This window comes from Podarcis melisellensis, assembly GCF_964234715.1.
Source record: "Podarcis melisellensis genome assembly, chromosome: 3".
Taxonomy (NCBI): domain Eukaryota; kingdom Metazoa; phylum Chordata; class Lepidosauria; order Squamata; family Lacertidae; genus Podarcis; species Podarcis melisellensis.
The window spans coordinates 63,088,735-63,111,143 of NC_138530.1; the positions used below are offsets into that span (position 1 = coordinate 63,088,735).

Genomic DNA, 22,409 nt, shown 5'->3' on the forward strand with positions numbered 1-22,409 from the left:
GCAAATCTAACCAGCAAATATGTGTTACTCAAAAGGACTAGTATCTTAAAATCAGTATTTTTTCAATTTCCAGAAAAGAGAGTGGGCAGTACAAATATGCTAGTGATTTTTTCTTTTCTTTTCAGCAACTATTACAGGCCTATTACAAAGCTATCAGAAGCCTCTTCTTTCTATAAGTATTTGACATAAGTACATTCTGCAAAACAACACCGGAACATGGCTGTATCTTTATTTAGTATTTATATTATTTCTTCTTTTTTTAAAAATATACATGCCAGTTGTTTCACTTTTAGTTAATCCACTATTAACACAAATAATCCACTATAAACAAAAATAAAGTAATTCCAGTACACTTAAATGGAGTTGAAAAGAGCTGTTGACGTTGCATGTGCGTCCATTTACGTATGGCTGGCAGAATGACTTTAGTAATATACAAAAACTTTCCACCTCATTCATGTGGATAACAGGCTGGGAGAAGCTGTTCTCTTTTGCTATAGTTGGTCCATAAAATGTCCCTGAGATACAAATGTGGCAGAGAGTCTTTCCAGCTCCCATTTTGCTCAAGCATCTTCAAAACAAAGTATCTTCCAGCACGATTAAAACATTTACTTTGTGCAATATAGTTTCTTTCTTTCTCTCTCCTTCTGTATAGAAACTCACATTAGGCCTTGTCCAAGCTTGGCAAATAAGTTTTTAACTGTAATATCTCGGGTACAGCCTGTTTTCTGTCATGGTAGAAACTTAGTCCCGTAAGAAGTTCCACATCTCTGACTCGGGTTGCATGGAACTTAATTCTCTCTTCCACCCACGAGGACTCAGGCTTGCCATTCTGTTGGAGCAGAGAGAAAAGGTTGTGTAAAAGATTGCCACAGAGTGCGCCTGTCTTATTTAGGGAGGGAAATTGGTATTACTCACTGCACAGCTTTCACTGTTGTCTTCTTTGTGAGGTATAACATAAGATGCGACGTCAAGAGACCCTTCGCATTGCCAAGGAGTCTGGGAAACATTTTTACAACTTGTCAAGATAATAAAGTAGTGAGTTGGAATGAGGACTTCTGGATTACTTGTGAGCCTGGAATAAAAATTTAAAAAATCAGTATCTTAGACTTTGTCCTTGTAAGCTTTTAAAGTTTTGTCACACCACAATAGAATGGACAGCGGAATCGACAAAACATTTAAGCCCAAACTACACCATTAAAATGGTTTGATCCTGCTAAATGCAACCCACCAGAAAGTTCTGCTGTGACAAAACATTTTTGAAATGAATCATATAGGAGAATTTGCTGATGGATCAAGTCCCTAGATGTCAAAGGCATGAAATGTGTTTCTCTGGAAGTAGCTTTTCTTTTTTAAAAGCTTTACTTCCTCGTTTTAAAGAAAACCTACTGAAACTTTCCAGTTAATGGTGCTGTTAATGAGTTACTTCGAGCAGAGTTCATGATAAGTCAAAAGAACTCTTCAGAACCGTGAGTCTAGTTAACTGGAAAACTAGAATTGTTTTCCTAAGGAAAGCTTTGAAAGAAAGAAAAATTACAATAGCAACTCAGATGAAGGAAGGAATTGAATTTGTCGAAATGATAGTAGGTATCTGTGTAGCAGGTTCACAGGCTGTATTCGGACTGAATGCTAAAACTTCGTTCAGCACTACATAAATGACTGGGCTGCTCTCCTTCTCTGTTCCTCTCCCACAAAGCTGAGCTGCAGTCCAGAAGTAGCTGCTTCCATTTCCCCTTAACTGTGGTTGCTAATTAGTCAGAACCAGGGATCCTATGGTTAGTGTAGGCTTACTTTGAAACAAACTTCAGTCAGCATTAAATCATGTTCCCTGATTCAGACAAAACAAAACAAAACACAGTTAAGGGAAGGTGGAAATGAAATCTTCCAAAAAAATTGTGGAGACAGAGGAGGGGGAGTGTTCAAGCTTAGGAGGGGGCTAGGCTAACTTTGCCCATTATATTAAACTGTACATGTGTTTTGTATTATTAATAATATAAAGCAATATAAATGATTATTTATAAATGCACATACAGTCATACCTCGGGTTAAATGTGCTTCAGGTTGAGCGTTTTCAGGTTACGCTCTGCGGCGACCCGGAAGTAACAGAGCATGGTACTCCTGGGTTTTGCCGCCCGCGCATGCGCAGACGCTCAAAATGACGTCACGCGCATGCGCGGAAGTGGCAAAATGTGACCCACAGATGCGCAGTCGCGTCTTACGTTCTACTCAGGATGCGAACGGGGCTCCGGAATGGATCTATATTTAAATGCTATTTTAAAACACATTTCTTTCAAAATTTCTATGGCCTCCCAAATTTGTATTTAAACATATTCTGATACGGTTTCTGAGTCAAGATTTGTATGAAGTATGAATATTGGTGGATCAAGTAAGTTCTGATCCTCACATTAGTTTGGGAACAAAATAAAAAAATTCCTTCCAGTAGCACCTTAGAGACCAACTAAGTTTTTAATTGGTATGAGCTTTTGTGTGCACACTTCTTCAGATACACTGAAACAGAAGTCACCAGACCCTTATATATAGTGAGAGGGTGGGGAGGGGTATTACTCAGAAGGGTGGTGGGAATGGGTGATTGGCTGATAGATGTGGTAAATCTATTGACTGTAGTTTGGGAGTTGTGGATTGGTTCAGTTCGTATATCAGTGTATGTTAATAAGGAGTTCCTTTCACTCTTCCCCTCCCCCTTTTTATAACTGATGAACTACTTGAAATATAGATTGTTCGCTAACTTTCCACAGAAATAAAATCACAGGTGACTGCAGAAATGGAACACAATGAACTTCTAGGTGAACTCAGGTGAAAGTGAAACAGACTTATTGGCCCATCAGTATTGCTGAGAATACAAAAATGGGAGATAGATAAATAGATAGATGATAGATAGATAACAAAATGCATTTTATCTGATGTTTCATCCCAGAAATTAACCATAGTAAGAACTTTTCTATGGTAGCTAGTGCCATAAAATTGTAATACGGTTTTAAAAATAGCTACAACTGACATATGTTTACCTTTTCACTTCCTCGGGTGTATCATACAAGCCATTGTAGTCGTAATCAAACACAGGGCCAGCAATGACATGGACACCATTTCTGGCTGCAGCATAGGCTGGCAGTAGGACTGCATTAAAGTAGTTCCATATCACTGTAAACGCAATGGGAGCAGTTGAACAAGGAAATACAAGCACCTTTCCTATCAATCACACATGCAGGATAAAAAGGCATCTTTTTGGCATTTCCCTTACTAAGATCATAGGCTGCCTTTATTTTTCTTATTTGTCAAACTAGTTTTGTATGGCATGAACATATCACCATCCCCTGATGGCTGGCAAATATGACATCTTTGGGATGTTGGAGGCCTCATAATACATAACCTCTGTGACCTGGGGATTTCCCTTGATTTGTATATTTTTAGGCAAACTGGGGCGGCGGCACAGGGAGGTGCAAGAAGCTGCCCTCCAGGCCCCTCACCTGCCTCTGTTAGTCAGCCCTGCTGCCTCCTCATACCATTCTTCAACTGAGGAAGTACACACTTGCTTCTAACATCTTTACTTATTAGTGAGTTTCAGGGGTTTGGGTGGCAGGTGGTGGTTTTAAAAATAAAAAGAGAAGACACAATTAACCCTTACCATGGAAAGCATGGTACATTGGTACAATATTGCTTGATAAGAATGCTTCGATTTTACTGTATCTTTCATCCTTTATCAGATCTGAAAATTAAAAATGTATAAACAACTATTAATTACAAAATTTGAATGAAATGTCTCAAAAAAAGGCTTATGCCCCATTCCCCCCCCCTTTTTTTGCCCACTTCTGGGTCGCAGTGATGTGCGCATGCACTGTTGCATGGCAGTTCAATGCACATAAATCAGTCGGTCCCTTACATCTTATATATAAAAGCAGAAACTGCAACTCTTGCTTTGCACGCTAATAAATTGCTCTGCTTAGAAATGAGAAAGAAAACAGAGTTACTTGGTGGGAAAAGAAATCCATAGTTGAGCTGGGGGTGACTTTTGTAAAATGAACACATCTGGCTGCGGTTCGAAGGAATGCGACTGTCGACATTGAAACAGCTTGGGGTGGCTTCTGAAGATGCAGTCCAATTGTCCTATTTAACAAAATGGGGCATTAGTTGCTGTGTATGCATACCGCATATTACATAAATTGCCAGATATAGATTCACAATTGTCTCCCTTACACTGACTGCCATCTATGAAATGGTTTAGCCTGTGAAGCTTTTTTTTTTTTTTTGGCCAATAATTATTCCAGTCTCAGTTTGGCTGGCTGAACATATGACTTGTAAAGAACTCTCTAATAGTATGGGGAACCACTGTGCTGTCTAAGAACCATTTGGTTTAGCTCTTAGTATCAGTATTCACCTTAGTATTGTTTAGGCTCACTAGTCTTGCATCTCCTGATAACTTCTTTCCCCCCTTTTAAATATAAACTGTGTCCTTAATTACTAATGTACTTACATGCTTGTTAACCATATAGGCACTCCACAAAGGCATCTTGATCTTGTGGCTAAAGCCATTTACATAATGGTAGCTGTGAAGAAGACAATAGACCTGCTTCTTTTGGAGAACTCTGGGCCTCCCAAATGGCAAACTGTATTTTTCAATCTTCTTTACTAGAGCAGGAGGAAGAAAAACACAATTCAGCTTGCTTCTCCTGGAAAGATTTTCTGCTTAATTTATACTTTTCTCTAAGTAGTTACAATGCTTACTTTCTGAAGTATTGAAAGTTATCTGTTGTTGAATCTGTGGCAAGAGAAAGCAAAAGGTGAGGTTGTCATTTTGTGTACCATCATACCAAGCAAAACATTTCACAAAAATGTCCTGTTTCTTATGTTCCAACTTTGTTCCTCTCAATCACAGGGGCCCCATGAGGGGATATAGTGACAAAGCTTTCTCCCACTTCAGAGACAGAGAACCTATGGGCCCTCCAGCTGCTGTTGAACTCCAGCTCCTATCAGACCCAGCTAAAATAGTCAATGGTTGAGGGCTAAATTTACCATTGGCCTACCCTGCAAGGGTCACATGCCAGCAATGGGTGTGACCACCCAACATTATCACAGACACATAGCCCTTCCTCCTCCCCCCTCAGCTGATCTGTGCAGATTAGCTGTGGAGCAGGGTTAGGTCTCTAACCCACTCATCAAAGCATAGGCGCCGACTCCATGGGGCCTGAGGGGGCCCGAGCCCCCTCAAAAATTCGTTTGGGGGGGCTCTGACCCCCCAATAATTTAAGAAAATTATTAGTTATATTATGCTTTGTAAAATCACAAAATTATGTTGGTATTTTTTATTTTCCTTGTTTGACAATAGTTACCTTTTAAAATACATTCAGTAATGAGTTAAAACAAAGCCACTCCCGATCTAGAGAGGGGGTGGGGTTGCGGGCTCTCGACCCATCAACAATCTCGCGGGGCTGGCATCAGCCCCGTGAGAATTGGGGATTCCCCCTAGCTCATTAATATTCACCGCCCACGGCGGCAGCCAATCGGCTGCCGCAAAGGGCGGGCCCTCACAGGTTCACTTAAGGTCGGGGCAGCCCGGGGCTCGCCCCTTTCGTTCCCCCAGCAGCAGCGGTTTGGAGGTCTTGGGCCCCCCCAATATTTTTTATAAGTCGGTATGGGCCCCCGCCCCCCCAATATTTTTTATAAATCGGCGCCCCTGCATCAAAGGACCAATCTGATGACCAAGACAGGAACAATTGAATTCACATCATCATCTGGGGGCTGGGCTGGGTGGAAAGATTTCCCTTTGAAGGAGGAGGCTCATGGTCTGAGAATTCTCCTTGTTCCAGCATTGTTGTTAGGTGTGGTCTCAGTAGAAAGCTGTTTTTCCAGCTCTGTCTGGTTTGCCAGCTATGGCCATTCCTGAAAAGGGACAGTCTAGCCTCTATGACTCATGCACTGACAACCTTGGGATTGGATTACTGTAATAAGCTGTATGTGGGGCTTGCTTTGAAGATGGTTCAGAAGCTATAGCTAGTGTAAAATGTGGCAGATAGTCATCTCACTGGTACAGATCCTTGGACTGATCCTATTGCACTGATCTTGTGAGAGTTGCAATGGTTCCCAATTTTCTTGCTATCAAGCAAAATTCAAGGCACTAGTAATGACTTATAAAGTTATAAAACAACATGCTAAGATCAACAGCTGAGGTTCTCCTAGCTGTTCCTCATCCCAGTGACATCTGTTATGCAGCATTGAGGGACAGACCTCTCACTCTCACTGCCATCATGGTTGGTCCTTTCCCTTGAACTATGACTAGCACCAACACTGATAAGCTTCCAATGTCAACAGAAAACCACCTATTCCATCCAGCCTTTACAGGGGTGACCATCTGGCCAGATATTGATTATTCTTGTTATTGCTGCCCTTGCTGTGATTTTATCTGCTCCTTTTATTTTTGGGTTATTATTGTATTGGTTGATAACCCTCACTGGTATCACATTGTTATGAAGACTGGGTTAGAAATATAAATATTTAAAGGTTTGGGGTTTTTTTTTAAAAAAATACTTATTACAAACAATAAAAATCCCTCATTGACATCACTGAATGCCAAGTGATGTTGACACAGCATAAGCAGGATTCCATGGTTTTTTGCTACATATATTTTTTTGGTCTCATGAATACTTACTGAAAAATCACATGGGCAGCCACGGTTATCTGCAGAGGTTCTCTGTTGTGTGGAAGGGCATGTCGAAGGAAGGCTTTCTTCCTTGGGATGTCTCGGCATATAACTGGCCTTCTTTAAAAGGTGGTTGAGGCTTCCATGGGTTCCATTGTTGGGAGCCGGTGTCAAGCCAAGTAGATCTACAGTTGTTCAGAAAACAATGGCAAAGATGTTCAAAGGTGCACTTCTGTACCGTACTTCTGTACTGCAGTCCATTTGCAACTATGATCATGAAAATGCCATGTCTTTAGAATTGCTGACATTTTTTAATTCTATCTATGCTGGTGATCAACTGAAAGGCCCACTGGAAGCAGATCATAAGCATAAAAATATAAGACAGTAAAATAAAGTAATCACACGCCACAGGTGGGTCTCCTGGGAGACAGCATTACAGAGCCTGGGTACTACCACTGAGAAGGACCTCAGACGTTATTGAAATGTGAAGTTGTGCTTCCTCTAAAGATATCAGTGAGTAGGCAGACTCATATGAGAACAAGCAAATCTTTAAATACAGTATATTATAGTCTGCTCACTACCCAAGAAACACTGCCTGTCATATGTATAGAAGACAGCTTGGGATCTTACGCCTTCTATAAGGCACACTTGCACACTGGCCAACCCCAACCCTGATTCAGCCTACAAGAATAGTCTACAACTGCAAGAATTTCTCTCTCATTTCCTTCACAGGGCAATAGCTTCACTGTTGACAAAGGTTCTAGAGGTGAAGCAAAAGCTTGGGCCCCTTGCAGGCTGTGATGCTGCTGGTAATACACGATAGGCTGAAATTCATTCCCTAATAAAGAGCAGTCCAATGCAGCCTCAAACTGACAGGGATTTCACAAGTGTGAATAGTATTTACAAATAGTTTTCTCCCAAAGAGAAGTCTGTGCACAGGGACAACCATTTCAATAAATGCACACTGAGAAAATGATAGCACTATTGATGCTAAGGGGAAAACAAGCTATTAATCTGGATCAAGTCATCAAGGGCCATGCAAGAGAGCTTTAATATGCAGCTCCCATGAATCTGTATGTTGAGACTGCATTTCAAAATGTAAGACAACAAAACATGTCTTTATGGTGAAGCTGAAGGCTTATTTGGCTTCTTGTCTATGTCCAAAGACCCATGAATCTTGGCACGTCCCTCAAATATCCACATACACACACAAACCTCATATCTAGTTAAACACTTATTTAAGTGTGGGGCTGTTTGCAATGGGTAGAGAGAGCTCCAAGAAAGGGGAAATAGTAAGATATGGAAATCCTGAGAAGATGATACACGTATAGAAAGAGAGTAAATAGGAAGAGGACAAGAAAGGGCTAAAAAAAATGTAGGGTTGTTATTAGATTGAAAATTGACGTGGGCAAGAGACAGCAGAGTCCAGCAGTTTCCCACTATAAGAAATGTATCCATAATGTGCATGTAAAACTCCAGTCCAATCAAAAACTATTTTTCCAAAAGCTTTGTGAGGTGTGGGGGTGGGGAGCAGCCACTTTACCATACCACACATTAAATTGTAGATCTCAATGTTTTCGAAGGGATCAACTTCATTTTGAATCTTGAATCCAGGTCCAAACCCAATAAACAGAGCCTAGAATAAAACAGAAATTATATTTTATATGTATGAAACGAACATCTCCCTTTCTCTCTCTCTCTCTCTCTCTCTCTCTCTCTGTGTGTGTGTGTGTGTGTGTGTGTAACACATACTCATTTGGAACATCCATTTAGGATGTAGTCCTATTCTCATTTATCTGAGAATAGGCATGATTAATTCTATTTCTACTACTTCTATAAGGTTGCACTGTTAGCGTTTAACTAATAATTGCTAAATTGATCTGAATACAAATGCAGGCTAAGCTCATCTGAAATGATTCTCTGTTAAAGTTATTTCAGGGGAAATAAAAACGACCTTTCAACAGACTCCTCTACTTTAGACTGTGTGTATGAGGAATATATAGTTGGTTCACATATATTTTTCAGAACTGTCTCCAGCAGAAGTAAACAGTGACTAATTATGCCCCTGTGTCTATGTAGCCCTTAAATTTATCTAAACATGTAAGACTGAGATAGCCCTTTTTAACAGCATACAGGAAACCCAGCTTTAAAAACAAAACAAAAAACCAAGTTTGATCTAACATTATCTGTCAGGAGGCTTACATTGTTGCAAATGTTCCAGTTGAGGTTCTTTTTTACTTTCTTTGAACAAATACAATATGTATTTCCTTGCAAATGTTATTGAAGTCATCACATAAATGTTATAATGTACCTTTATTCAGACTACAGCTGCATCCATCAAGACAAACAAAAGCAAATAACAGACTGCTACATTCAAGGCGAGTGAGTTTCTTATCTCTTGTGGCAGTTTTTTTTTAACAGCTGTTATTTGTGCAGCCGCTGCTGTTTGTTATAAAGAACATTAGCATGCCATGCTTCTCGGTAACAACAGATGTTCCTACAGTAAAGATCTTAAACTACTACTTGTCCCCTCCAAAGACCATTCTTTTGAATTCTCATGCAAGTTGCACATTTAATAAAACCAAGATCTAGCTGTAAGACTCAGTGGCGTAGCGTGGGTTGTCAGCACCCGGGGCAAGGCAAGTAATTTGCACCCCCTAACCCGTGGATTTGCGCCCCCTAACCCCCAGATGTTGCGCCCGGTGCGGCCGGCCCCCCCTGCACCCCCCCACGCTACGCCACTGGTAAGACTGCTCCAGTCACCACAAAAATCTAGCATACAAGAGCTGATACAAGGATGATACCTGTGCCATGTATTTGGACTACATACTCTGCAGATGTACAGAAGAATAAATGTTGGGTTACCCAGTCTCATCCCACCCCATCACACTCAGAACAGGACAGAATCTGCAATTTAAAGTAAGATAAATACCATATCTCTGGCATTTTATAAACGTATGGGTTCTTGATCCAAATATCAAAAGTGAGATAATTTAAAATGCTGGCTGTCAAGACAACCTGAAATTGGAACAGTCCCATGAAAGCAATACAGTGGGGGATCTTTTAAAGATAGATAGATGAGCTCACAGGGGCCTCCCAGCCCCATATTACAGGTAACTGGAATAAGTCTAAGTAGGCAGGACACAAGTCTAGATGGCAAGGAGGGTCAGTGGTCAGGAATGAGTGAGAAACATAGAAAGAGAACATGATAGAGATCCCAGCATCAAAGCTACCTCAGCATCATTAAAAGCCTTGGAAGCGCACAGAGGGGAGAGATCCTATTTACCTGCATATTTGCAAATGCATTGTCTGACCCATGGAATCCACCAGTGCAATACTTGAGCTCAGAGGGCATCCTACAAAACACAGACATGAATAGATAACTGGCAATACCTGCCAACCGGCATTAAAGAAAAAGCTTGACTAGCGCAACCACTGACCCTCAAACCTTCCTTTTTCAGTTTGTTCCTCTTCCTACTATTCAAAGCACCATTTGCTGAGACTATGTAATGCTAATTCCATTGGCATAGCCAAGGGCGTCGGGGGGAGGAGGCTGCCCTCCCATCAAGTAAATAAAGAAAAATACTTAACTGAGGTTTTGCCACCGCCCCGCCCCCTAAATCCTAGCTACGCCCATGGATGCTTCTCAAATCTTTTCATTAGCTTCTTTTCCCTTTCCATATCCAGGACTAACTCCTTGTCCTGCTCCTTAAAATTCTTCTAACTCAGCCTCAAAATCCAACAAACTAGCAGAAGGGAAAACTCGAGGAAGGTTACAAATATATAATTTGATCCAACTTAGAAGCAACAAAACTCAGAAACATGCAATTTGTGTTATGGTGCTGGAATGAAACAATGCATCCATGCACAAGTAGAGTTCATGGGCCCTGTAAAAAAATTAAATTTTCATAGCCAGGAACGAAAGAGTGGCCACTTACCGAGCAAGCTGCCATTGCTTGTCCATATAAAAATGCACTGGCTCAATCCGGTCATTCTTGGCATAATGAAATCGCTTGGGGAGCAGTTGCTTCAGGTATGCCTTGAAAGGTTGATTTGGAACCAAGCACTGAAAATGTTGAAATTAAAAACACATATTTAACCCCATTACGCTTGCAAATTTTAAGTGTTCCCAAATGGAAACACCTGATTAACTCGAAAGGTAAACCTATTCAAATGCTTCTATAGAAAACTTTCAGATCCCCTTCTCTCTTTCTTTCTCTCTCTCTCACACCCCATCATGGGAGCCACTTCCATGTGATCTGGTGTCATACCCACAGGGGCAAGCCCGATAAAGAATGCAGCTATAATTTTACAACTGGGCAGAGAGTAATGACTATACTTACTGTAAGGTTTCTTACAATGCCTTCGTAATCAACTGGAAGAGTTAGATGAAATAATTAGTTACCTAAAGGTCAAAAGAAAAATGAAAATAAAGGATGTCCTAATAAGTCATGGTGATTTAAAAACTGCATAATACTTCATATTCCTTAGCAAGCATTCATGACTCTCTCTTTTTTGCCATAGCCTTATCCACACCAAAAGCAACTCTTTACCATACACAAGGGTGTCAAAAACCAATGTGGACAGTCCCATGCTGGCATCAGGCAAACTTGGCTGAAAAGCTCTCCAATCGTTCATTTAACACACAACTTACTTGAGTAATGTGAGATTTTTCTGAGTGCTCAGTACATTAGTTAAACATAGAGAAGTGTCTAAATAAATAAAAACAAGCAGCAACTGTCATCTTTCTGGAACCTACTCAAGTTTTGTGTTCTTTGAAATATCATGCCCTTGGTATGAATCAGTTTAATTGCTTTAAAATGTGCCAGCTCTGTATTTCCCCCCAAAAGAAATCAATTGCATTTATTCACTTCTGCGAAAGAAAGTTAAGAGACTGTGGACTAAAAATGCATCATGGAATTGTAGATTTCGAAAGGGCCACAAGTGCCATCTACTCCAATTCCCTGCAATTTAGGAATCTTTTGCTCAATGTGGGACTCAAACTCATGACCCTGAGATTAAGAGTCGCGTGCTCTACCAAAGTATGATTACATGTGGCATCTTATTGTATTGTATTGTATTATATTGATAGGATACTGGGGTTGTGCCTCAAGATAGTCAGTGGTTGCATTTGTATATAACCCTGAAGAATATGCCTGCAAAAACTAGAGTTCTTTTTTTACCTCCCCATATCCAACCAGCTTAAATGTTCCAAAACACTTTAGTTATGCCTTTCAAGTGATTAAACCACTGAAGTGTTGACACAGAGAAAAGCTCCAGTGAAATGATGCATTGTTCTATAATTTTTCCTGCAATCTTTACCTCATTGACCTGGGAATAAGCCCCACTGAATTCAATAGGACTTACTTCTGTGTATATACCGTATTTTTTGCTCTATAAGACTCACTTTTTCCCTCCTAAAAAGTAAGGGGAAATGTGTGTGCGTCTTATGGAGCAAATGCAGGCTGCACAGCTATCCCAGAACCCAGAACAGCAAGAAGGATCGCTGCTTTCGCTGCACAGTGATCCCTCTTGCTTTCGCTGCACAGTGATCCCTCTTGCTGTTCTGGCTTCTGGGATTCAGAATATTTTTTTTTCTTGTTTTCCTCCTACAAAAACTAGGTGCGTCTTGTGATCTGGTGCTTATAAGTTGTTTCAGATGCAGGTAATGAACACAATAATTCATTTATTTGTTCAGTTTACATTTTAACCTGCTCTTTGGTCAAACAAAGGGCAACCATTCCCAGGACTGAAGCAGGAGAGAAGCTTGACATGGATATTTTGTTATGGACCTCTTGTAGTACAGGCTCGTTCCAATATTTATTTTGCTGTACTTTGAAAGTTGCAACACACACAAATAAGTAGTATAAATTAGTCTAGTAGTTACATACAAGAGTAATACTCATCTGGAACTTTTTGGGGTCTCAAGCGAGCTGCAGGTCCAGGTACTACAAACAAGTCTTGAACACTATCCAAGTATGTATTGAGGTATGCTGATTTGCTGCAGCTTGCTGCCTCCATTCCTTCAAAGAAAGAAAGAAAGAAAGACTCTCTTTAAGAATAGCTCACTGAGAAAACATAGCTCACCAAGCAAAATTACTAGAAAGACATGAACAACAAATAAATGGCACGATCCTGTTCAATGGAACATACCCCCAGATAAGTGTGTATAGGATTGCAACCTTAGTACAGTGGTGCCTCGCAAGACGAAATTAATCCGTTCCGTGAGGCTCTTCGTATAGCGGTTTTTTCGTCTTGCGAAGCAAGCCCATTGACAGCTTAGCGGATTAGCGCTATTAGCGGTTTAGCGGCTTTTAGCAATCAGCTGTTAAGCGCGTATCAGCGGATCAGCTGATAAGCGGCTTAGCGGCTTAGGAAAGAGGGGGGGGAGGGAAAAAACCTGCAGGAACTCGCAAGACATTTTCATCTTGCGAAGCAAGCCCATAGGGAAATTCGTTCTGCGAAGCGCCTCCAAAACGGAAAACCCTTTCGTCTAGCGGGTTTTCCGTCTTGCAAGGCGTTCGTCTTGCGGGGCACCACTGTAGTATCAATAGACTTTGACATTTCAATAACAGAGCAATCCAAACTACAGGAAATGGTGTAGCTTCTGTCGGGTCACTAAATCTAATGAAAGAGCTGAAGGAGGTTTGGGATCAGGGTAACGCTGCTATTTCTCCCTCCTGCTCCAGCCACTCCCCTGGATCATCCCATTTTTTTGGCAGTGTGGGGGTTGGCGGGTTATGCTCACATAATTTATGCTGCTCATCTGAGCCAGGGTGGAGAATTTATACAGTTGGGACAACCCAAGAGCTGCTGGATCCAATCTCCCCACCCCAGCAGGTTGTTTCGATTGTACCATAAATGTTGCAAATTTTTGCCTATGTTTTTGTTTCTCCACCTCAATCCTAAACATGGAAGTAAGTCACTGTGACTTAAACTGGATTTACTTCCATTTATTCTGGACCTTTCTGAGATACTGATATGAGATATTACAAATAATGAAGCGTGTGAACCAAATCAAGTTAGAGAAAATATGTATTCATTCACACATAAAATTTATAGGCTGCACTGTAACCACGGTTCTCTAGGTAGCTCAACACAAAATTACAGTAAAACAAAATATAACCAATAAAACACCAGAATATTGAAAAATATACTTATTATTTGTTTGTTTGTTTTTAAAAGAAGTGCTCAAACAAGACCTGCATAATTTAAATAAGCTTACCATGATCAGAAAGCAGAATAATGTTAATGCAATTGTGGAGGTTCATGTGCTTAAGTCCATCCATCAGTAGCCCAACAATGCTGTCTACTCTCTGTAATGCAAGAATGACCTGCAGGGGGAAAAAAAGGAGAGGCAAAACCAATGATAACTTAACATGTAAATAAATGTTAATATTTTCAATATTTCAACAAGTTACTCACATAGAAAAAACTTTTATCTCTAGGCCTGCAGCCTGACATACATACACAGAAACAAATGGAAATCTAGACTGGTATATTGGAAAGCATCACAAATATAGTTAGAAGAAAGATGTGTCTTATCTTTTATATTTAATGGCTTAAATTAAGAGGTTGTCAGTTACATGTAATACACCATGGCCCGGTTAATGCATAATGCTAAGCCAAACCATGGTTTACAGCACAATCCTAACCATGTCTTCTCAGAAGTACGTTTCATTGAATTCAATGGGGCTTACTCCCAAGTAAGAGGGGTGCAGATTACAGGCTTAGTCTGGGGTAGCACAGCAGCAGCAGGACCAGAGAAATTCACACTATGCCATGGTTTAGCTGAGCATTAGGTGTGAACTGGGAAGTGCTGTTTTTAAAATGCTGCTTATGTACATGTAAGCTTCCAACAAATCTCTTTTTTTAAAAAAAAAATCACATCCCTGAGCAATTACAGAACTTAACATTAAAACCAAAAGTAAAATAATATGAAGTTACTTACTTCACTGCTAACTGGTCCATATCTGTGGCCTGAGGAATCTGGTTCTTCTAAATACAGAGTGTAAAGGTGTGGTCTATATCAAACAGCACCAACATTTTAATATTTTACATATAAATTCAGAGAGAAGCGTGGAAATATTTAGATTCAATATTATTTATGAGAAATAAGTGTGCACCAAGAACAAGAAAGGGACTTGCAACACCTTACAGAATAGCTGAATATCCTAGCTTACATATATTAGAGAACAGGTGTGCCACACCAACTAAGAGAACAGATTGAGTTATGAATCAAGAAATCTCCAGTTTGAATCTCGCCTCTGCCATAAACTCATTAGGTAGCCTTAGGCAAGCCATTCTCCCTCATCCTTAGTCCTGCCTCCCCAGATGAGAGATATGAAGAATAACAAGGACTGAGAATGCACTCCTAATCCTGCTACTGTCTGGCAGGTTTAATGGAGCAGTGGGGGCCCCAGCACATTCACATTCACATCCTTGCTAAGCATGGAAGGTGAAAGGGGGAAGAGAAATTGCTCCAGCAGTTGGGAAATGGTACATTGATCAGCCCTGGATCAGAGGCAATGCTAGCACACGATGGCAACAGGGCTGGCTTGGAATCAAAACAAATCCTCAACTGGCTCAGCCCCTCCCTAGAGTTCTCTGCTGGTTGCCACTGCCAGGAAACTCACTAGAAGCACTTCCTGCTGCTATTGTATTTGGCAGGCAGAAAAGGGAACTCTGCACACAGGTGGCACACAGGGCTGGGCAGAGGGACATGTAATCCAACACCAGCCCAGTGCAAATGGGGGTTAGATTACTCTGCCACTTAAGCTGGTTAAGATTGTAACTAGATAATGCATGAAAAGTACTTGAAAACCCTTCAAAAGTACTTTGGAACCCTTGAAAGTGCTACACAAATGATGATAAATAATAATAATGTGGCATGCATATATATGCGCTGGCATGAAAGCTTTTTTCTCCATGAAAGCCTGTGCTGCAATAAATATGTACGGCTTTATGGTGCCACAAGACCTTTCATCGCTTTTTCTGCAACAGCTTAAAATAACTATGGCTCTGGAAACTGCTTGTTGTTCACTGAAGCAAAAACAACAAAACCTGTGGTTCAATGCAGCCCAACCCCATAAGCAATGAGTGGGCTGAACTCCCAAGCAGATGTGCATATGGCGGCAGCCTAAGACCACAATCCATGCAAAGTCAAGCACACATGAATCCTGCTGATTTCAGTGGGAAAGTGAAATGTGTACCCAAGTATCTGCCACTGAAAATTAAAGGGGATTAAGTGCTGATCATGCTGTAACAAATGTACTTTGCTGCAAGACCCTATTTTTTCACATGGGCCTTCTTCAGATGCTGCATCAGTACAGTCTTACTATGGAAGCTCATACCACAACTAATGTGTTACACTTTAATGTACCGCCACACTGTATGTTGCTACCACAGCTACACATCTGGAGTTAGAAACTGAATACATTTCTTACAGGGAGATGGAAACAGGCGTAACTCGGTGGTCTTGCTAAAATGCACAGCATTATGCAGTGATAGATGTCCCCAAGATCCCACAAGCAGAATTCTGCCCAAGGGATGCTTCTGCTGGTAGATGAAGGAATGGATTCCATCATTTCTCCTTCTGCTGTGCTTCCCCTTGGCCTTGGAAATCCACTCCAGAGGACCAGGGGAACCCTCCAAAACAGTGAGGGAGGTGGCAAGAAGGATGGTGGAGAAAAAAGGGAAGTAGCAAAAATTTCTTCCTTCCCACTTCTGCCAGCAGGAGTCTCCGCAGGGTCAAATATTGTTCTGTTTGTGGAAGAGCCCAGTCTGGATCCAAGGCAAATAGCATTCAAGTTAATCATTGTCCTGGTTTGCTAACAGTCCTAAGCGCAAGTATAGCTTTGAAATGTCATGCTTACCTTTCCTCTTCTGGTAACTGTAGCCATTTAAGAAAAGTCATTACTCTTTCTCCATATGGCACTGACCTAAATAATAAAACAAAACAAAACGAAACAAAAAGACTTCAGCTCCAAAACACGGTGACCAGGTATTACCCATTAAATCTGTACAGGTGGATTCTGTTGACCTCAGACCATTTTTTAATGTTTGTGTATCTGCACTGAAGTACCTGCTTTATTTATTAGTATTTAAAGGTAAAGGTAAAGGTACCCCTGACTGTTAGGTCCAGTCGCAGATGACTTTGGGGTTGTGGCGCTCTTCTCGCTCTATAGGCCAAGGGAGCAGATGTTTGTCCACAGACAGCTTCCAGGTCATGCGGCCAGCATGACTAAGCCACTTCTGGTGAAACCAAAGCAGTGCATGGAAATGCCGTTTGCCTTCCCACCGGAGCGGTACCTATTTATCTACTTGCACTTTGATGTGCTTTTGAACTGCTAGGTTGGCAGGAGCTGGGAGTGAACAACGGGAGCTCAAACCACCGACCTTCTGATCGGCAAGCCCTAGGCTCTGTGGTTTAGACCACAGTGCCACCTGCATCCCTTTGTATCTGCTTTGTATTAATTCATTCGGTCTGGGATTCATTGGTGGGGATGATGAAGAGAGGAGGGGAAGATGGCTGAGTTGCAGTTCTAAAGAAAAAGATGGGTAGAGGCCAAGTGAAAGGCCATTTCTGTGGAAGATAGACATGGATGAGACATAAATCAAGGACGGATTGGATGAGCCTGCCTTGTTAAAGCAAAAGAAAAACAAATGACTATTTGATGAATTGAGGAATATGTTCTTCCTATTGTGATATTGGTAGAAGAAATAAGATGTGCTGTTTCAAAACTTTTTTAAATTTCTGGGTTTTTTGTATTTGTTGTTCGTCAATTTAGAGACTCACCCATTGTATACTTTATAGATGTCCGGAAAACTTCCATTAACAGCGACATCTGAACCAGGCCAGAAGAACGTGGCAGATTTTAGTCCTTGATACATAGCTGTCAACCAGATCTGTATGAAAGGATAGACAATTGCTATTCATTAAGTCTTTCTAATGATGAATTTTGTGAACTTTATTTTAAAGCTATTTATAGTAACATGGAGAGATACGTTTTACCAGGTCAGGTCAGATCAGTGACCCATGTGGCTCAGAGTTGTCTACTTTTACTAGCAGTGAGTTCAGATGTTCAAAGGTCTCCTGCTCCCTCAAAGCCCTCTGCACTGTTTCTCCCTTGCCATCCTGTATACTTAAAACTGCCTCCTGGAATGCCCGTGTGATGCCGCCTCTGTTCCTTCCTCTAAATCATTCCCCAAAGACCAACCTTTTCTATGAAGCTGTTGGCTCAACTCTCTAGTTCCTATGCTCTTCTCAAATGGAGCCTACAGCCACCCACACATTTCCAGCTTAAAACACAGCTAAGTTGTTCTTTCTCTCAAATCAGATCAATTGATGTGTGGGTGTTGGGGAACTATATCAAAAAAGGTTGTCTGTTATAATAAACAACAGGATAGAGATGGGGTGTTAGTCAACTAAGTTTGACTCAGAGTAGACACACTGAAATTAATGGACCTAATGGATTGCAGCTAACCTCCTTTCTACACCACTTGCCAAAGCAGCAGAATAAACAGGACTGTGTACACAGCCTCTAACTAAGCTTAAGCATGTGAAACTGAAACAGCTGCACCAATGAGGAATCAATAAACTTCTAGTCTTTACCTTCAAACCCTCCATGGCCTTGGTCTCTTATACCTTTACTGACATATCCTTTCCTTTTGACGGTCAGTTATCCAGTTCCATCACCTGTTCCCTGAAATGATTCTGCCCTTACTGCTTTGCTGTCTGTCTGGAACTGCTTCACAAGGAACCTTTATGCAAACACCTTGCTTAATTTCCTTCAAACCCACCTTCAACCACAGTTCCAAAGATTAATTGTAATTAATACAAACATGTGTAATTGAAATAACTGGATAGTTCAATCCTGACTTCAGTTCCCTCCCCCCATCTCTTTTGTCTGTTTCTCTTGCCCTGAATTTCAGACTGTAAGCTCTTTGGGGGCAGGGACCTGTCCTCTTGTGCTCTGAAAAGTGCCATGCACACTGATGACGCTATATAAATATAGCAATAGTATAAATACATATTCAGTTAGAATAGGTTCCTTTTTTAAAAAAAAGATAAATAAAAGCAAAAGATACTTAAATTTTCAATTCTTTCATGGTTTGTTAGCATATATTATATAATATATTGGCATATATCTTTTGGCAGGAAGGGCAGGATATGAAATAAGTAAAATATAATATAATTAGCACTTACTGGCTGTCCTTGGTACCACTGTGGATTAAACTTCTCTACGTTTCTGAGAGTGAAGATAGCATTTCTCTTTGGGTCGAACATTTTATTATCCACTAGACCATGGGATTCTGGGTATAAGCCCTGAAAAAATAAGATTAATTCATTGCATATGTATCAACATTGCTTCTGCGTCCAACCATCTGAGGACAAGGGACTGTATTTGAGCAATAACACTTGCAGGTCCAACCAACTTGACATATTGCTTATCTTTACCAATCTCTCCCTATAATGTACAGCCCCACCAGAGTTTGGGGTGCTTGTAGGGCATACTCTCCATTCACATAGGACATCAGGTTAGTAGGACACACCTCTTAACGAGTGTGGGAAGATTAACAAAGAGGCAGTGTTAATTTGAAAGGCAAGAGAGACAGAACAAGAAAGAGGGTAAAGAAAGGCTGGGATGGGAATGGTATTTCAATTAGCATCATGGACTCAAGGGGTGGGGAGAAGATATGAAAAGGGATGGACTGCTTTCATATTTTTAAGTCACTGAGTTTTTGGAAAACAAAAGGTTAAAATATACTTTTTAAAAACTAGCCAAAAGATATCACATTACACACATGTATAATGTTAGAAACATAAGTGTTCTGCTTCACCAGATTTTGTCTAAGGGCTCCTACAGCAAACCTCTTTATTGAGCGTTCATCCCGATTTGCTCGCATGAAGCTTAGGTGGTGGCTAGCTTTGTCCAGTCCTGATTGAGCATTTGAGCTGCTTTATTTATGGACAGTTATATGGAAATGAACATTCATCCTCATAGGCGCCGACTCCATGGGGCCTGAGGGGGCCCGAGCCCCCTCCAAAATTCGTTTGGGGGGCTCTGCCCCCCAATAATTTAAGAAAATTATTAGTTATATTATGCTTTGTAAAATCACAAAATTATGTTGGTATTTTTTATTTTCCTTGTTTGACGATAGTTACCTTTTAAAATACATTCAGTAATGAGTTAAAACAAAGCCACTCCCGATCTAGAGAGGGGGTGGGGTTGCGGACTCTCGACCCATCAACAATTTCGCAGGGCTGGCGTCAGCCCCGCGAGAAACGGGGATTCCCCCTAGCTCATTCATATTCACCGCCCACGGCGGCAGCCAATTGGCTGCCGCAAAGGGCGAGCCCTCACAGGTTCTCTTAAGGTCGGGGCAGCCTGGGTCTCGCCCCTTTCGTTCCCCCAGCAGCAGCGGTTTGGAGGTCTTGGGCCCCCCCAATATTTTTTATAAGTCGGTATGGGCCCCCGCCCCCCCCAATATTTTTTATAAGTCGGCACCCCTGTTCATCCTGCATTCCTCCTAATTTGGTTGGGAGGGGGTTTACACACCTTCCTGTTAATCGTTTATTCACCCCATCACTTTCCAAACCACAAAATCTGTGGTTGATTTTAAGTGGATTCATTGCACTAGAATTACAGAGTACTTTAATCCACTTTAATTGTGCAAATATAAAGCTCTGGTATGTGACTGAATCTCTTCCACAAAGTACTGACAGTAACAAGGCACCCTAAATGGTTATGAGTCTCTAAAGGGTAGTCAAAACGGTGATTCCAAGATGTTGTTAAGACTCCAATTCCCTGCTACCCCTGCTCTCAACATGCAGATGTTCAGGCTTGGGATTTATAGTCTTACTTAGGGGTAATTGCTAGTATCCAGGTGATAAAAAGATGATAACAAGGCTTAATTTGCTTTTTTCAGGACACTGATCTAATGTTTTACTTAAGAAATGGCATTGACTGAGGAATCTGAATTTGAGGGAAGCAGTCACCAAGCACTTCCTGAGACTGTGAGAATGGCTAGTTATTAGCAAAAGGATAACGAGATTCATTAATTACCCCTTTTAGTCTCTGTCAGCTATCATGCACAAAGCAAAATGAAAGCTCTGCCTTAGGCAAGCAACTAATTTCTTCCTCCTCCGCCCCTGCCCACCTCTCTGAACTGGTCTGCCTCCTTGGTATTAGCATCTAGGCATTTCACAGGTACACATTTGCATTATGCATTTTCTGCAGTTATCCTTCTGTTTCCCACAAGAATCCTTACACTATTAACAAGCAATGGAACTTGAGAGCCAAAATTCTCTTAAAACGTGCTGACTGCAATATTGTACAATTTTGCATAACTACAGCTCTCTTACTAATGATATGAACTGAAAATGAAATAGAATGAAATCCACTTTCTCCCTCCATAGGTTGTGTGTGTGTAGGAATCCCAAGATGCTCTTACCGTGACAATGCTGTAATGATTGGGAAATGTTTTTGATGGATACACTGGTCTCATGCCATGAGCGTATGTTCCACATTTTCCTTTTGTAGGAAGCAAAATAAAATTAGAATTGTCTAACAATGCCACATTGACAGATAATATATATTTTCATACAAATACTTTACAAAGTGCTATAAGAATATGACAAAATTGTCAATTGCACCAAAGGTCATTTCCCCAGCTGCATTTATGGATTGGTAGCTGGTTGGAGCACAACTGGCTTGCAGTGACAGCGAGTGGCAACTATATTCACATAAACTGTCTGGGGGAGCCATGGGGAGTTCCTCCCAGACAACAACTACTGTATAGCAATTTGTTTCTGTATAGCAAATCGCTACCACACAGCAATATGAATGCGTCAACTGACCCTCATAAACATAAAGAGAGTAAACATAACATAGGAACTTTTGACGCTAACAGTTTTCCACTTTAGAGTTCTGCCTCTTGTGGTTTTCAGTTTATGACCACCCTACATTGCTAGATCAATAAACTAAATCTTTAGAAATCTACAGAGACAGTCTTTGGTTTCTAGTGCTAACTTAAAAAGAAAACAAATAATCTCCAGAACTTATACTACCATAAACACATTCTAAAGAATGCCCTTCTCATCTCATTTCTTAAAGTAACATGCCATTCATTACCACTCTGAAATGGGTAATCGTGATTGTCAGGGTTTCTGGGAGAGAGGAGGAGATGACAGAGGAGACGGAGAGCGAGTGGGAGGAGGGGCAGAAGGATGAGGAAGAAGATGACGGAATTCTGAGGGAATCCACGAGTCTGAGCAGCGAGTCAGAGGATTCTCAAAAGGGGGTTACCTTAATCAAGCAAAAGGGAGGAGAAGGGAGAAGCGGAGAGGAGCCCAGTGGAAGACAGACGCAGCAAGAGGCGTCTCAGCCGGAACGGAGTAAAGGGGGTGGAGTCGTCAGCCTCTCGGAGGGAGCAGGATTAGGAGAGAACAGAGAAAGGGGGTTGGAGCAAGGTGTTCAGCCGGAAAGGGTGGAGAGCAGAACAAGGGGTGGTGTAGCGGTCGAAAGAAAGGTCAGCAGCAACGTACGCGCGCCAAGTTCAAACGTAGAGGCGCGCGGAAGTGGAGAGAGCTCAGGGGAGGAGCCCGGCCCTAAAGCCAGAAGGAGGGGGGAAGAGGCGGCAGAGGATTCAGCCTCAGGCGAGTCACGGAGAGAGGGAACCCAGGGGGGCAGGAAGACCCTGCGGAAAAGAAAGGAGAGGAAGAGGTGGTCTAGAGCCAGGCTATTAAGTTGGTGTG

General features: G+C 41.3%; 1 protein-coding gene across 1 annotated transcript in view; it reads right to left on the reverse strand.

Moving 5' to 3' along the window:
• Positions 1-209: 209 nt before the first annotated feature.
• Positions 210-22,409, reverse strand: part of ENPP1 (ectonucleotide pyrophosphatase/phosphodiesterase 1) — a 53,246-nt gene continuing 31,046 nt past the window's right edge. Inside the window, exons 7-25 of the mRNA XM_081907081.1 lie at positions 21,107-21,186; positions 18,858-18,977; positions 17,448-17,557; positions 16,525-16,590; positions 14,601-14,673; positions 13,875-13,983; positions 12,541-12,672; positions 10,993-11,024; positions 10,588-10,715; positions 9,936-10,005; positions 8,198-8,285; positions 6,659-6,834; positions 4,738-4,771; positions 4,487-4,641; positions 3,984-4,119; positions 3,641-3,721; positions 3,024-3,156; positions 916-1,072; positions 210-829 (exon numbers count right to left, since the gene is read on the reverse strand). Coding sequence (XP_081763207.1) covers positions 662-829; positions 916-1,072; positions 3,024-3,156; positions 3,641-3,721; positions 3,984-4,119; positions 4,487-4,641; positions 4,738-4,771; positions 6,659-6,834; positions 8,198-8,285; positions 9,936-10,005; positions 10,588-10,715; positions 10,993-11,024; positions 12,541-12,672; positions 13,875-13,983; positions 14,601-14,673; positions 16,525-16,590; positions 17,448-17,557; positions 18,858-18,977; positions 21,107-21,186 — 2,048 coding nt within the window. The 3' untranslated portion in view covers positions 210-661. The remainder of the gene's footprint in view (positions 830-915; positions 1,073-3,023; positions 3,157-3,640; positions 3,722-3,983; positions 4,120-4,486; positions 4,642-4,737; positions 4,772-6,658; positions 6,835-8,197; positions 8,286-9,935; positions 10,006-10,587; positions 10,716-10,992; positions 11,025-12,540; positions 12,673-13,874; positions 13,984-14,600; positions 14,674-16,524; positions 16,591-17,447; positions 17,558-18,857; positions 18,978-21,106; positions 21,187-22,409) is intronic.